Below are 12,315 nucleotides of genomic sequence, written 5' to 3'. Positions count from 1 at the left end.
TCCCCCTCCCCCTCCCTCTCCTCTCCTCTCCTCTCCTTTCCTTTTCTTCCTTTAAAGATTTTATTTATTTATATGGGTGTTTTTGCTCAAATGTCTACTTGTGTACAACATGGCTGCAGTACTCCAAGAAACCAGAACAGGGAAGTTAAGTGCTCTTAACCACTGAATCATCGCTCCAGTACACTTGTCGAGTATTTTAATACATGCTATTGGAACAATGCTTTGTGTTTTTCTTCTCTCTCTCTCTCTCTCCCTCTCTCTCTTGTGGCAGGGTATTTGTGTTTATGTAAACCTGGTTTTCTGTGAAACTCGTGTAGAGAAGGCTGGCCTCGGACTTAGGGATTTGCTTGTCTCTGCCTCTGGGGTGGTAGGAATAAAGGTGTGTGCTACCAGCGGCTGTCCGGCACATTGGTATTTAACTTATTGGCACTTAACTATCAATTATTATTCTTATAGACAAGCAGACAGCATGCTGGTGATGAAATACTATGAAAGAAGATAGGAAATTGGTAAATTTGTCTGTAGTTCTCCAAGTGATCCATATTTTATTTTCCATGTGAGCAGCAATCTACAGTATATGAACATACACATGGCATGCCCCTAGTCTAATGTTAAATAAGAAAAAAAAGATGGCAAAATCCAGTTTGGTGTCTGTCAGTAGGTCTTTCCATACTATTCATCTTCCTCTAGTATATGCACTATAGAAAATGAGGCAAATGCTGTGGAGGAGGGGACCGATAAGCCCTGCTCTCACTAAAGAAGACCCTGCCCTAAGCTTTGTGATTCTTAGATTTACCCAAGTTGTCCTCCCCTCTCTAGTCCTTGAACCCACAGTTTGAGATTCTCTATCCTGACTCTGTGGGCAAACACAGCTTTGGAGACTAAGGTCTTGATATAATCACAATATCAGAAAAATTGGATGCTAGCCTTGCTGTTCCCAACTGTATGGCTGATGATAAGAATTCAGTTCTGGTTGGTTTCCAGGAAAATCCTCTATATAGGAAGGAGGATAAAATACAGACCAATCAGCTAAAGCCCGAAAGGGAAGCATGGAGGGTGGTGGAACCCAGTGCTGGGAAGTTCAGAAACGAACATCTCCCTTTGCTTCTTTCCTATTCTCTCCAAATCAGAGACCTGCCTATAAATTCCCAGAATGAAGACATTGCTTTTGCTTTTGGCAGCCAGTGAGGGTCACTGTGCCCTTTTCCCAGTAAAGCAGGTACAAGGGACATTCTATAAAAAGCAAGAAGCATCTGTCCTTGACAGATAATAATCTCTTTAATTTCTCTGCATCAAGAACACTGCCAGATAAGTCTTAACCTTTCTCAAGTGTTTTACTTTAGTTTAAATTCTGATCAATTTCTAACTGTGGAACCAATAACTATTGTTTTGCAAGGATTTCTTTGACCCAATAGGGAATAGGAATTCGTAGGTAATTCCTACTTCAGCATTTATTTTATGTTATAGTCATGAAAATCTTGGGAGATTTAAAAAAATAAAAAGAAGGATAATTACCAACAAAATAATCTATATTTGAGAGGATGCCCCAGGATTTTACAGTACCAACGTGGGTGGCATCATTGGCAGTGATTTTGTGGTGAAGGCCCTAATCCCCAAGGACACACACTTTGATGATTGTTATCCTACCAAACCAAACTGACAGATATGGTCTAGAATGTTCTCAATGCCAGAAAGCTTTGCTTTTTCCTTCAATGAGTTAAAAGATCATACAGGAACTTGACCAATATTTACACAAACATATTATCTAAAACACATTTTATATTGACAACTGGCTGTAAATTAAAATTCAAGAAACTAAAAAAAAAAAACATGCACACCAGAAAATATAATACAGACCTCCCTTTTATCATATTACAGGCAAGTTTCAAAAGTAGATAGCAGCATATCACCTTTCCTGTTATTTTAAGAGTCTAATTCTTTCTCACACACTCAGCCATCTAGTGAAAAGCTAAAGACCCACACAAACATAGGGGATGGAGCATACCAGCAACCACAATACCTAAGAGTTGAAGCAGGAAGATAAGGAGTTGGAGGCTACATAGTGAGTTTTAGATGTATGTGATCTAAAAATGAGATCTTGTTTCAAAACAAAACATTCCCAAAGCAAACAAAGTAAGTAAAAACTGAGTTTACTTCAAGAAAATCAACTCCCCTATCCTTCAAATATAAAAACAGCATAAAATAGTTTCAGAACACATTTCTTGTGAGAAAAAAAATACAGACAATCTCTGTGTGAATGATATAATATGCTTTTTAGTTTCCCTCCAAATACCACTGTATTGCAACATTTGGTTACAAGATATACAAACTACAACACGACAAAGACAATGATGCTCTTGCGGGCCTGCATGGCGAGCTGCTGCTCTGCTGCAAAGGCACCGTCACCCACGTACTCTAGCAACTTTACTGGCTTGGGAACAGATTCTTAGTTTCAGCCTTTTGGCCCTGATAGGAAAGCCGTGATGTCTACACCACTCACGTTCACGAGCTGCTGTGCTGGCGAAGGCCCCACTTTTAAAAGAATTTCATGTATGAAAATGAAGAAGAATATCCCTTCCCTACCACGATGACGCTGTGCACGATGTGAACACATGCTGCATTATCTAAATGTCTTCACGATCAGATCAAGTCTGAGAAAGTGGGCGCTGACAGTTAATGAAGAAGCATATTCATTTTTCCCCACAGTGTTTCTTAGATCCTTGAATTAGGTGATGATAGCACACAAACTGAAAAACATACAGTATCTACTGTCTCCAAACCCCTCCCTCATGCAATATTCCACAACAATGCTCTGTAGCACTCTGAGGTAAAGGCAATGCTAGTTGCTACACAGATTTCATAAGCTTGCGGGGGGGGGGGGACTTAGCTTCTAAAAGTTCATTTTATGGTATAAGATACTGGGACTCGAAGAAAAATATAACATGTTTGAATCAATAAGGCACAATGCAGTATTTAACAATTTATATTGGAAAAGATAAAATTCTATTTGAGGGTGAGATCAAGGGGGCCTGGAGAATAATTCTAAACCTCTTAGCTTCTGGGATGCAAATTTGATTCCAGACAGAACACAGCACTGAACCATACAGAAACCCCTTGGGTATCATTCCCAAGAGTCACAAGTCTGCAACTTACCAATTCGGATGATGTGCACGGTAATGTAGATGTCCTTCCGGAGTTCACTGCTACCCAAGTCCTACCGAGAAACAAAGCCTGGTTATTTTAGAGTTCCTATGCTGTGCAGCAAAGCTCAAGCACTTCTCCATTCTCTCACGAACAAGGACAAAGATACACATAGCAATGGAACAAGGTCAGAAGGACGGTGTTCAAACCCAGGTCTAAATAACTCACTGGGGCTGATTAGTCGGTATGAAAAAAAAAAAAAAAAGCTTAGGAAGAAAGACAATTGTTGATCAAATCTCTTACTCACCCATTTTTAAATACTTAAGAACAATGGGTTAGATAGCCAATGCCTTGCTAGGCCCAGGTACCACTGTTCTTGTGAAACAGTCACCCAGGGTCACCGGTACTCTAACAGGTGTTTTAGCCAGACTAAAAATCTCAGTGAAGGGAGCAAAGCAACTGTGATTGCTGTTAATCAGAATTCTAACCACTACTGTAATCTCAGCATTATTTGAGCCATTTACGCAGAGTCATGGGTTTCTCTATCAATAACCTAATTCTCCTAAGCAATGAACACAGGACCCCACTTACCACAAAGAGAGAACAGTGTCTTTCAGGCTTATCCGGGGCTTTGGGAAGCCCATTTCTATTCAGTCTCAAGAAAAATCTCTCACTATAAGAGAAAGAGAGTCGGACACTTAGAATATTATTTCATAGTTAGCCTTTACTAGTTGTTCAGCATCTGAAAGCTCGGCATTGGAAAGCACTGAATACAACAAGCATGGGCTTCATTTCTGATAGAACTGGCAAAGCAGTATCTGCATAAATGCATATGCAAAAAAAAACCCCAAAATCAACCTTTCCAGCAATAGGCTGGTTTCCTGTCAGTAGCATCACTGCTATTACTCCATACAGTAGAAACCAACACATGATTTGAGATAGCAGAGCCCAATCCTCCCTATATTTACATTTAAGATCTTTTAATAATTTATGCCATGTTGCTTAATGTAACAATAAAAATGGCTTTATAGTTCTTGGTCTTTGTGTTTATGCTTCAAAACACAGCGAAAGTGTCAACGGATAAAACTTGAATTTACTTGGGTCTACAGATAAACAGAAGATCTCAAACTCTCCACTGAGCCTGTATTTGATAATACAGTGTCACTCATGTTTATAGCAAACACAAATTACTCACTCTGTCAACCAGCCAGTAATTTAAGGCCAGAAATGTTGCCAGATTCAAGGTAATTTATTAAACAATTACTGACATTCAAACATCACAATGGTTGTCCACCCAAGAAATATCAAGGCATCCACTATCTCCAGCTTTAAATCCCCCACTGAATTTCAATCTCTGGTGGAAGAATCAAATAAGTGGCTGCCCCAGGCAGAGAACACAAAGCCAATATCCACTGAATGTGAAATGATCATATGTGGTCTTGGCTACTGCAGGGTTAGCCTAGGAGAGAAGCAGGGAAATGTGGTATCTGGCATTATTAGTACAAGGCTCAGAACCTATTACATTACATTCATCACCATATCCTTGCCTTAAATAACGGTTCTAATATTCAAATACTACCAGGAGGAGAATGAGAGCCATAACAGATCTCTATGGGAGGATTTGGGTTTCAAATTATAAAGGCCTTACCACACTTCTGTTCCCTTTTGTGATATAAATCTAGATGGAGGCATTTAACAGATGCAGCTGCCTGGGTAACCTCATCATTTTCTCATACTATGGCTATTCTTGACCTCTCATATGAGAGGGCAACCAACACACATCACTCTACTGGGCCATTTCCATTCCTCTGAGCCCAGCTTCTTCCACAGAGCAGGGGGTTGATACAGTGGGAAGAAGAGAAATTGCTGCAAGGTTTCAACTGAAACCACAATCCCCAAGTGAGTCTGAAATGCATGCTGGGAAGAACAAACACAACGAAGCATGCAACGTGAACCCAGTCTTCTCCAATGCTCAGTTATGATACTTTCCTTTCAAAAGGACTACACGCTTTCTTCATGGTGAGAGCACATTCATTTTTATTTCAAACTTAAGATCTGATCAAAGGAAGGACATGCAGATTTATCTCAGAACAAGGGAATTCCAGCTCAATCATGATTGTCACACTACTGGTTGATCCTTTGAACAGTCATCATTTATCAGGCACTCTGCTAAGCTCTTCATTTGGCCTGACTCATTTGACACTCACCAAGCCCTCAGGAAGCATAGCTATTATGTTACTGTACTGGCTATTTTTGTGTCAACTTGACACAGCTGGAGTTATCACAGAGAAAGGAGCTTCAGTTGAGGAGATGCCTCCATGAGATCTAGCTGTAAAGCATTTTCTCAATTAGTGATCAAGGGGGAAAGGCCCCTTGTGGGTGGGACCATCCCTGGGCTGGTAGTCTCGGTTCTATAAGCGAGTAGGCTGAGCAAGCCAGAGGAGGCAAGCCAGTAAAGAACATCCCTCCATGGCCTCTGTATCAGCTCCTGCTCCCTGACCTGTCTGAGTTCCAGTCCTGACTTCCTTTGGTGATGAACAGCAGCATGGAAGTGTAAGCCGAATAAACCCTTTCCTCCCCAACTTGCTTCTTGGTCATGATGTTTGTGCAGGAATAGAAACCCTGACTAAGACAGTTACCTATTTAGCTGATGGGCAAACTAAAGTAAAAGTTTTGTCCAAGATCAAAGAATGAGTGACTAAGAACGGTATCTGGTATGCTTGTTGAAAATCTTCACTCCTCATTTGACTACTAAAGTCAAATTACTGTTCCGTTCTACACAGATATGGACCAAAGAGTTCCTTAGTATGAGGAGACATAGACAGGTATGGTGTTGAGCACTTGTGAGGCTAAGGCCGGAGGATTGACATGAGTTGGAGGACAGCTTGGCCTTCATAGTAAGCCCTGTCTTGAAAATCCACACAGAAAAAGGCACAGTCATCTGTGTATCTGGTACATTCACGTGGCACTGATGTCAAACAGGACCCGGAGGTTTCAAACTAACTTTTACCATGCCTTCTATGTGCCACCAAGAACAAAGAAAGCACTAATCTTGGTTAAGCAGGCTGCAAAGGAGTCCTTAGTTGAAATTTGTTCCCTGACAAGTTAGTTTGTTTTTCACAGTGAAAATATGAGTAGGGACATGAATTCTACGAAAATTCTATTAAACAAAGACAAAACTTGCCAAAATTGTAAATATGTGATTTTATTTAGTCAAAACTGCTAAGGTTTAAGCAGTCTTAGGGTATAAATGATGAAGTTACTTAGTTTCTCACTGATCTATCACTACTGTGCAGTTACTAATTATAATACCTTAGCACACAACACAAGTGGGACAAGTGCCCTCCCCTGGTCTCTGTTGCAAATAGTGTCTCATGTCATAATGTGAATGGCCTTCCCTGTGAAGTTCCTCTTTATTTTCACACTACCTTACGACTTATCTGCTGAAAAAATCAATAAAACTAATACGCAAAAATTCAGACATTTTTACATATTAAAACCTCAACGTTAATCCTGTTATTTAAAGAAAAACACTCGCTATCTGTAAGTTTCATCAGTGTTGGGATAAAAAACATCTTCTAAAGAATTCTGTTTCAGGAAGAGGCGCTTTTTGCTCTGTCACTATTTAATTTCACCGGTCTAGACAGAATCCTGATTATGCAAGTATTATACTATATCATATCCTGTTCCAGAAAGAACATCAATACATACTAAGCCAGCAACATATCCTTCAGCTTAAGCATGCCTTAGAGGGAAGATAAAAATAGGTTCAAAATGGATACCATGAAGCAATAAGTCATTTGCAATTTATTAAAAACCAGACAGAAAATCTCCATGTCCAATAAAAGACAGTCTATTCATTTATGACATGGTGCTGTTTTACAAAATGAGTTTCCTTTCAGCTTTAGTGATACATCAACTACTTACTCAACAAATAGTTTTAGGAAAAAAATTACCTTCAGTAATGCAATTCAGAGTCTTTGAACTATAATTCCCTATTCTCACATTTAGAGATTATCATAACATATGTTTTCTGAGCCAGGCTAGAAACCAAACAAGCCAAAGCCAGTTCGTTCTAGCATATCTGTAAGTCTCGAGACAGTCTCATATAAAGGTTATTGGCCACACACAAATGGATTTCTGCCATGCTGCCTCAGGCAAGCTTCTACTGCAGTTCTCTCGGATGTGTGAGAGATTCTAGTTTATAAACTCATAAGTGTTTTATGAGGGATGTGCATGCCTCGTTAAGGAATTTCCATTCTTTTCTGCCTCAGAAAGGTTGTGCGTCTGACTTATTACAACAACGAGCAACTAGAACTAGGTTTATAATTAGCAACATGCACATCTTCAGCTTCTACGAATGACGTGGCAGTCCTTGATTAGACTAAACAACTCTTGGATTATTTGGTTTCTGTTGTTTCTTCACGACAGGGTTTCTCTGTGTAACTGCCCTGGCTGCTCTAAAACTTGCTTTGTAGATCAGGCTGGCCTCAAATTCACAGATATCTGCCTGCCTCTGCCTCCCGGGTGCTGGGATTAATAACATCCACCACCATGCCTGGCAAGCTAAGCAGCCTTCTTAAGGCAAAACAAAACTAAAATTTTCCCATAGCTGGAAGCTTTAATCCCTTTCCAACATTTCCTCTTTCCCTAAAAGTCTTGAAAAGTGAATTTACAGTAGGAATGCATACAGAATTTCCCAGCAACAGTTCAATGGATGGTACTTCATGACCAGTGGTCAAGAGTCACCTCATTTAGTGCATGGTAGCTCTGAATTCTAGATGTTCTAGATAACTTCATTTACTCCTGTCCCCATGCACATTTTACATCTTTATTACACTAAATGGGATAGATAAAACATAGTGTGATACAGTATTTAAAAAGTAAACATAATTCAAAAAAAAGACAATAAGAACAACTACAGTGACATGACGTTTTCTAATGCTTTCTTCTTAAAAGATTAAACAAACGAATATGTCAGGAACACTGGGAACGAAGGCTGATATATTATAAGTCGAGAAAAAAATCATTATTTGGCTTTATTATGTGCTGCTGTGTGCTCCTCGAGGAAGAACTTCACCATTGGGGAAATTTAGAATCACCTAAATTCTATATGTGAGCCACCACAAATTATGACTATAAATTCTTCTGACTAATTCTTTCCTTGGAAATAAAGAACAAATCATGTTTATTTATTATTTATACTCTACCTTCTAATAAGGATATGAAAAAAAGAGAGAATGAAAGAGGAATATAAATAAGCATCCATGGCAGGGTGCCTGAAGAAAAGTAACAAAGGAAACTATGTACTTGGTGCCAGATTCTGTCATCTAATCTTTGCGATCTCATTTAATTCCCACAACTGCCCTATGGGGTAGGAAGCACTACCATCCCTGTCTGGTACATGAGAGAGCTGGGGCCTGAGATACGGACCAAGCTGTCTAATGGTTCATGGATCGTCAAGGATGAAGCAATCTTAACATGCAGCATCTGACTGGAGAGCCTTGGCTCATATCCACAGTGGTACCCTATCTTTAAAGACAGAGTAATTCAGGAATCAACAGAGAAGAGCAAGACTGTATCGCAAGGAATAAATGTTTTAAAGACTACCATAAAACTTAAAAATACTTGAAAGTAAATAAAGCTCAAAAAAAAAAGCCAGAAAATAACTCATGTTATATTCAGGTGAGTTACTAATTCTGAGGTCCTAAGTGAGACCTTTCCAAATGGAAATGGCATCTTAACAGAATACTTCAGTAGAGTTGTCCTTACGCTGACACACTATGCCATGAGAAACACATTAAGGGACTGAAGTAACTATGACACCCCTTCCTTTCTCTGCAGGGTCTTCCTGTCTTCCACTGTTTTCTTCAACCACTCTGAATCACCATCCTTTTGGTTAAAAAGGCTGTAGGTTGAGGAGGCCACCAGGCCAAATCTGAGAAGGTCCTTGAGAAATAGCATTAAGTGCTACTCCCAGTATACTATTCGAACATTCTAATGACCAGTGCCAGGGATTTTGATATTTTTATATGACATATATTCCTATATTTCAAAGAGATTTATACTTTATAAGGAAATTACCATTTCCCAACATGAATTCATATTATCAATCTAAGTCACCTCTCACATAATAATCAAATTGATTGGAGGATTTAATGCCTGTCAAAGTCACACAACTTGAATTTTATCCAAAATACAGGGAGTGATTAATATCTTGGTTTGAACCAAATGGTGCAAAAGATCATGAGTTAATTAATCTATAAAAAATTACAAAGAACACTTTTTAAAAAGTTTTAATAGTTCTGCTACTTGAAACTAATTTACAGCCTGAAAGTTAGCAATTATAAAGTGGTGTAAACACTTAAAGGGCCCTGTTTTTATAAGGTAATTGGGAAAATAAGGGAAAATGATGGCCTTGTCCAAACCAACCCAAAAAACTAAACCAAACCTCAACATAGCATCTTGGAAAATTCTTAATGTCTTAAGTCAACCGCAGAGCTCAACAGAATGGGCATTAAAGTCTCCCTCTAGAATGCAATGAAACTCAAGTGTTAGGAAGTCTCAAGGCTTCTCCTCTTTATCTCAAATGCATTTGACTAACAGTGCAGCATGCTTCCAACGATGTGTTCTAAGAGATTAGACTATGCTACACCAAAACACGAGAACCTGGCATAAGGTTTGCCACAATAATGACAGTTAAGAAGCAGCAAATACAGAAAGTTCTGTCCTTCCTCACTCTGCCTAAAAGCAGGACAAAGGGACCCTACTACTCTTCTACAGTAGTACAGTATTCACCAGTGAAGACTACAGTAGGCCTTTATGGGCCTAGAGTCAGTGGCAGATGTGCCACACCAATCACCTGTATTTTATCAAGCCAACCCTTTGCCATTTATTTGCCTTCCCACAAATTATTGTTGCCCCTTAGAAATTCAATACCTTCCTTAGTCTCTTCTCTTAAAATGCACTGTTTGTGAAGATGCTGCATACGCTGAAATTCAAAACCACCTCAGAAAATTACTCATTCCCTGGCCATTGCCCATGTATAGATTAAATCTTCTTCGCCTTCTCCCCTTCCCCTCCCCCTCCAACTCCCCCTCTAACTCCTCCTCCCCCTCCCCTCCAACTCCCCCTCTAACTCCTCCTCCCCCTCCCCTCCAACTCCCCCTCTAACTCCTCCTCCCCCTCCCCTCCAACTCCCCTTCCCCTTCTCCCTCCTCCATTGTTATTATTTTTGAAGCATTGTGTTGCCCTGCTATCCTAGAACTGCACAGACCAAGTTGTCCTCATGTTCCTGATACTCCTGCTTTTTTCTGCCTCCAAGTGAATTAAAGGTGTGTGCCAACCCATCCATCTTCATCTTCTCCCCTCAGTTTGTCTTCTGTTACAGAGGTATGTAACAAATGGCTGAGAAAAAAGTTCCTCTCTCCAGCCCAATACCACACAGAGTGCTATAACTGTATCTCTTTCTTCGATGGGAAACATTTGAAATGGAAGAGCTTAAACATCATCATAACGGGCTGAGGTAGTGCTAGTGCTACCTCAGGTCACTGTGGACAGTGGGCAGGAGGCGTGGAAGCAGCTCTGAGTTCCCTTCTGGACAATGGGATCTGGTCCTCCTAAGTAGATGAAGGCTGGGGAGACACTGTATCCTAAGAGAATGACTGCCCAGTGGAAAGAGAAGAGACTCATTCACTTTATCTGGAAGTCCTTCATCTGTCTGGTTATTACTTTCTCTTGCAATGCCTAATGCCTAACAAGGAGATCCTGACTTATTAGGGTGGGTGGTTGAAAACATTTCTCCATGAATAAGATCTAGTTATATTAAGGAGCCCTAAGTCTTAACCAATTCTAATTTTGATTTTTTTTTAATAGCTGTCTTAAGTGTGCCCAAATAGGCAACAAAGCTATCTCATAGAAAAAGACTTTCTTCTTTTCTTCTTCAACCACAAGACCAACACTAATGACAGGCCATTTCTTTGAAAGTCTTACTAGATAAGATCATTAGTGTACTTATTTTAAGACTAAAGTAGCATTACAATCATGTGATCCTTTGAGTAAAAAGAAATGGAAACAGGAAGCCTATGGAGACGGGCTGTGCAAAACAAGTCACTTACCAAAGAAAGCAACAGGCTTTTTTTTTTGTTAATATCCAAGGCTAGATTCTGTATAAATATCTATGAAGAGACTGAACAAACCATCTGATAGCTTTGTCAGGTAAAGGATTGAGCTGAACGTCACATCAGAAGATATATTTTTACAGTATAGCTAAGATCACTACAAATGTTGACTTATCAAAATCAGTCAATTTTTACCTCTTAGCACAATCTGAAACTACCTTATGCTATTTTCTTTGCATAATAAAAAAATGGACAAAACACTCTAAGACAACAAATTTTTATGATAAGAGGAATACAACTCTCTTAAAGGGATAAATAAGCAATCACATGTCTACCATTTCACAGCACCTGCAGAAACTCCACCCTAAAGAAACAGTTACAAATAATGATGATGGTGATGATGATGATGATGGTGGTGGTGGTAGTGGTTGTGGCTGCCTTATATATAGCAATGACTCTAATTACAAAATCCCCAATTTCCCACTTGGGTAAATTCTTAGAAAGATAAATGCTATATAATTAAATGACCTAGGAAATATGTATCATGGATACTCTGAAAAGGATTTCAACATCATAACAACACCAGAATTGTCAAGTGGTATTTTGTGAGATTTAAGTAGTACAAAGAAGCAATCACCAGACTAAAGAGATGCCCTATACAATAGGGAAAAAAAAAGTCTTTGTCAACAATACATCTATCAGGGGACTGAGATCTAGAGTACAGAAAGAGCTATACACCCCTAAATTACACAATAATATGTTGGCTAACAAACTGAACAGAGATTTTCTCAAATTTAATTTAGCCATTGGTGAAGTATACTAAAATTGCTTTACGATTCTATCTCATACCAGTCAGAAGAGCCCACCAAGGAAGAAATGACAACCAGTGTTAGCAAGGATGCAGGGAAAGAAGAGGAACGCAGATACACTGGTGGGGACAATGTAAAGTGATAAAGCCACTGTGGGAATCAATATCAAGGTTTTCAAAACATTAAAAGCTTTAACTACCATGATCTAGCCATACCACTACCAGACTTTTTTTTTTTTTTTTTTT

The 12,315-nt window shown here is 39.3% G+C and overlaps 1 protein-coding gene across 7 annotated transcripts in view; it reads right to left on the bottom strand.

The window, feature by feature from the left end:
- The window catches only part of Dock4 (dedicator of cytokinesis 4), a 406,102-nt gene that overhangs the window by 173,728 nt on the left and 220,059 nt on the right, over nt 1–12,315 (bottom strand). For all 7 annotated transcript variants that reach the window (XM_029484743.1, XM_029484748.1, XM_029484747.1 and 4 more), the window contains exons 9-10: nt 3,733–3,814; nt 3,154–3,214 (exon numbers count right to left, since the gene is read on the bottom strand). In XM_029484743.1, the coding sequence (XP_029340603.1) occupies nt 3,154–3,214; nt 3,733–3,814 (143 nt within the window). The remainder of the gene's footprint in view (nt 1–3,153; nt 3,215–3,732; nt 3,815–12,315) is intronic.

This window comes from Mus caroli, chromosome 12 (assembly GCF_900094665.2).
Source record: "Mus caroli chromosome 12, CAROLI_EIJ_v1.1, whole genome shotgun sequence".
Taxonomy (NCBI): domain Eukaryota; kingdom Metazoa; phylum Chordata; class Mammalia; order Rodentia; family Muridae; genus Mus; species Mus caroli.
The sequence above is the reverse complement of the archived record's forward strand: the minus strand, read 5'-3'. Positions and strand labels throughout refer to the sequence as shown.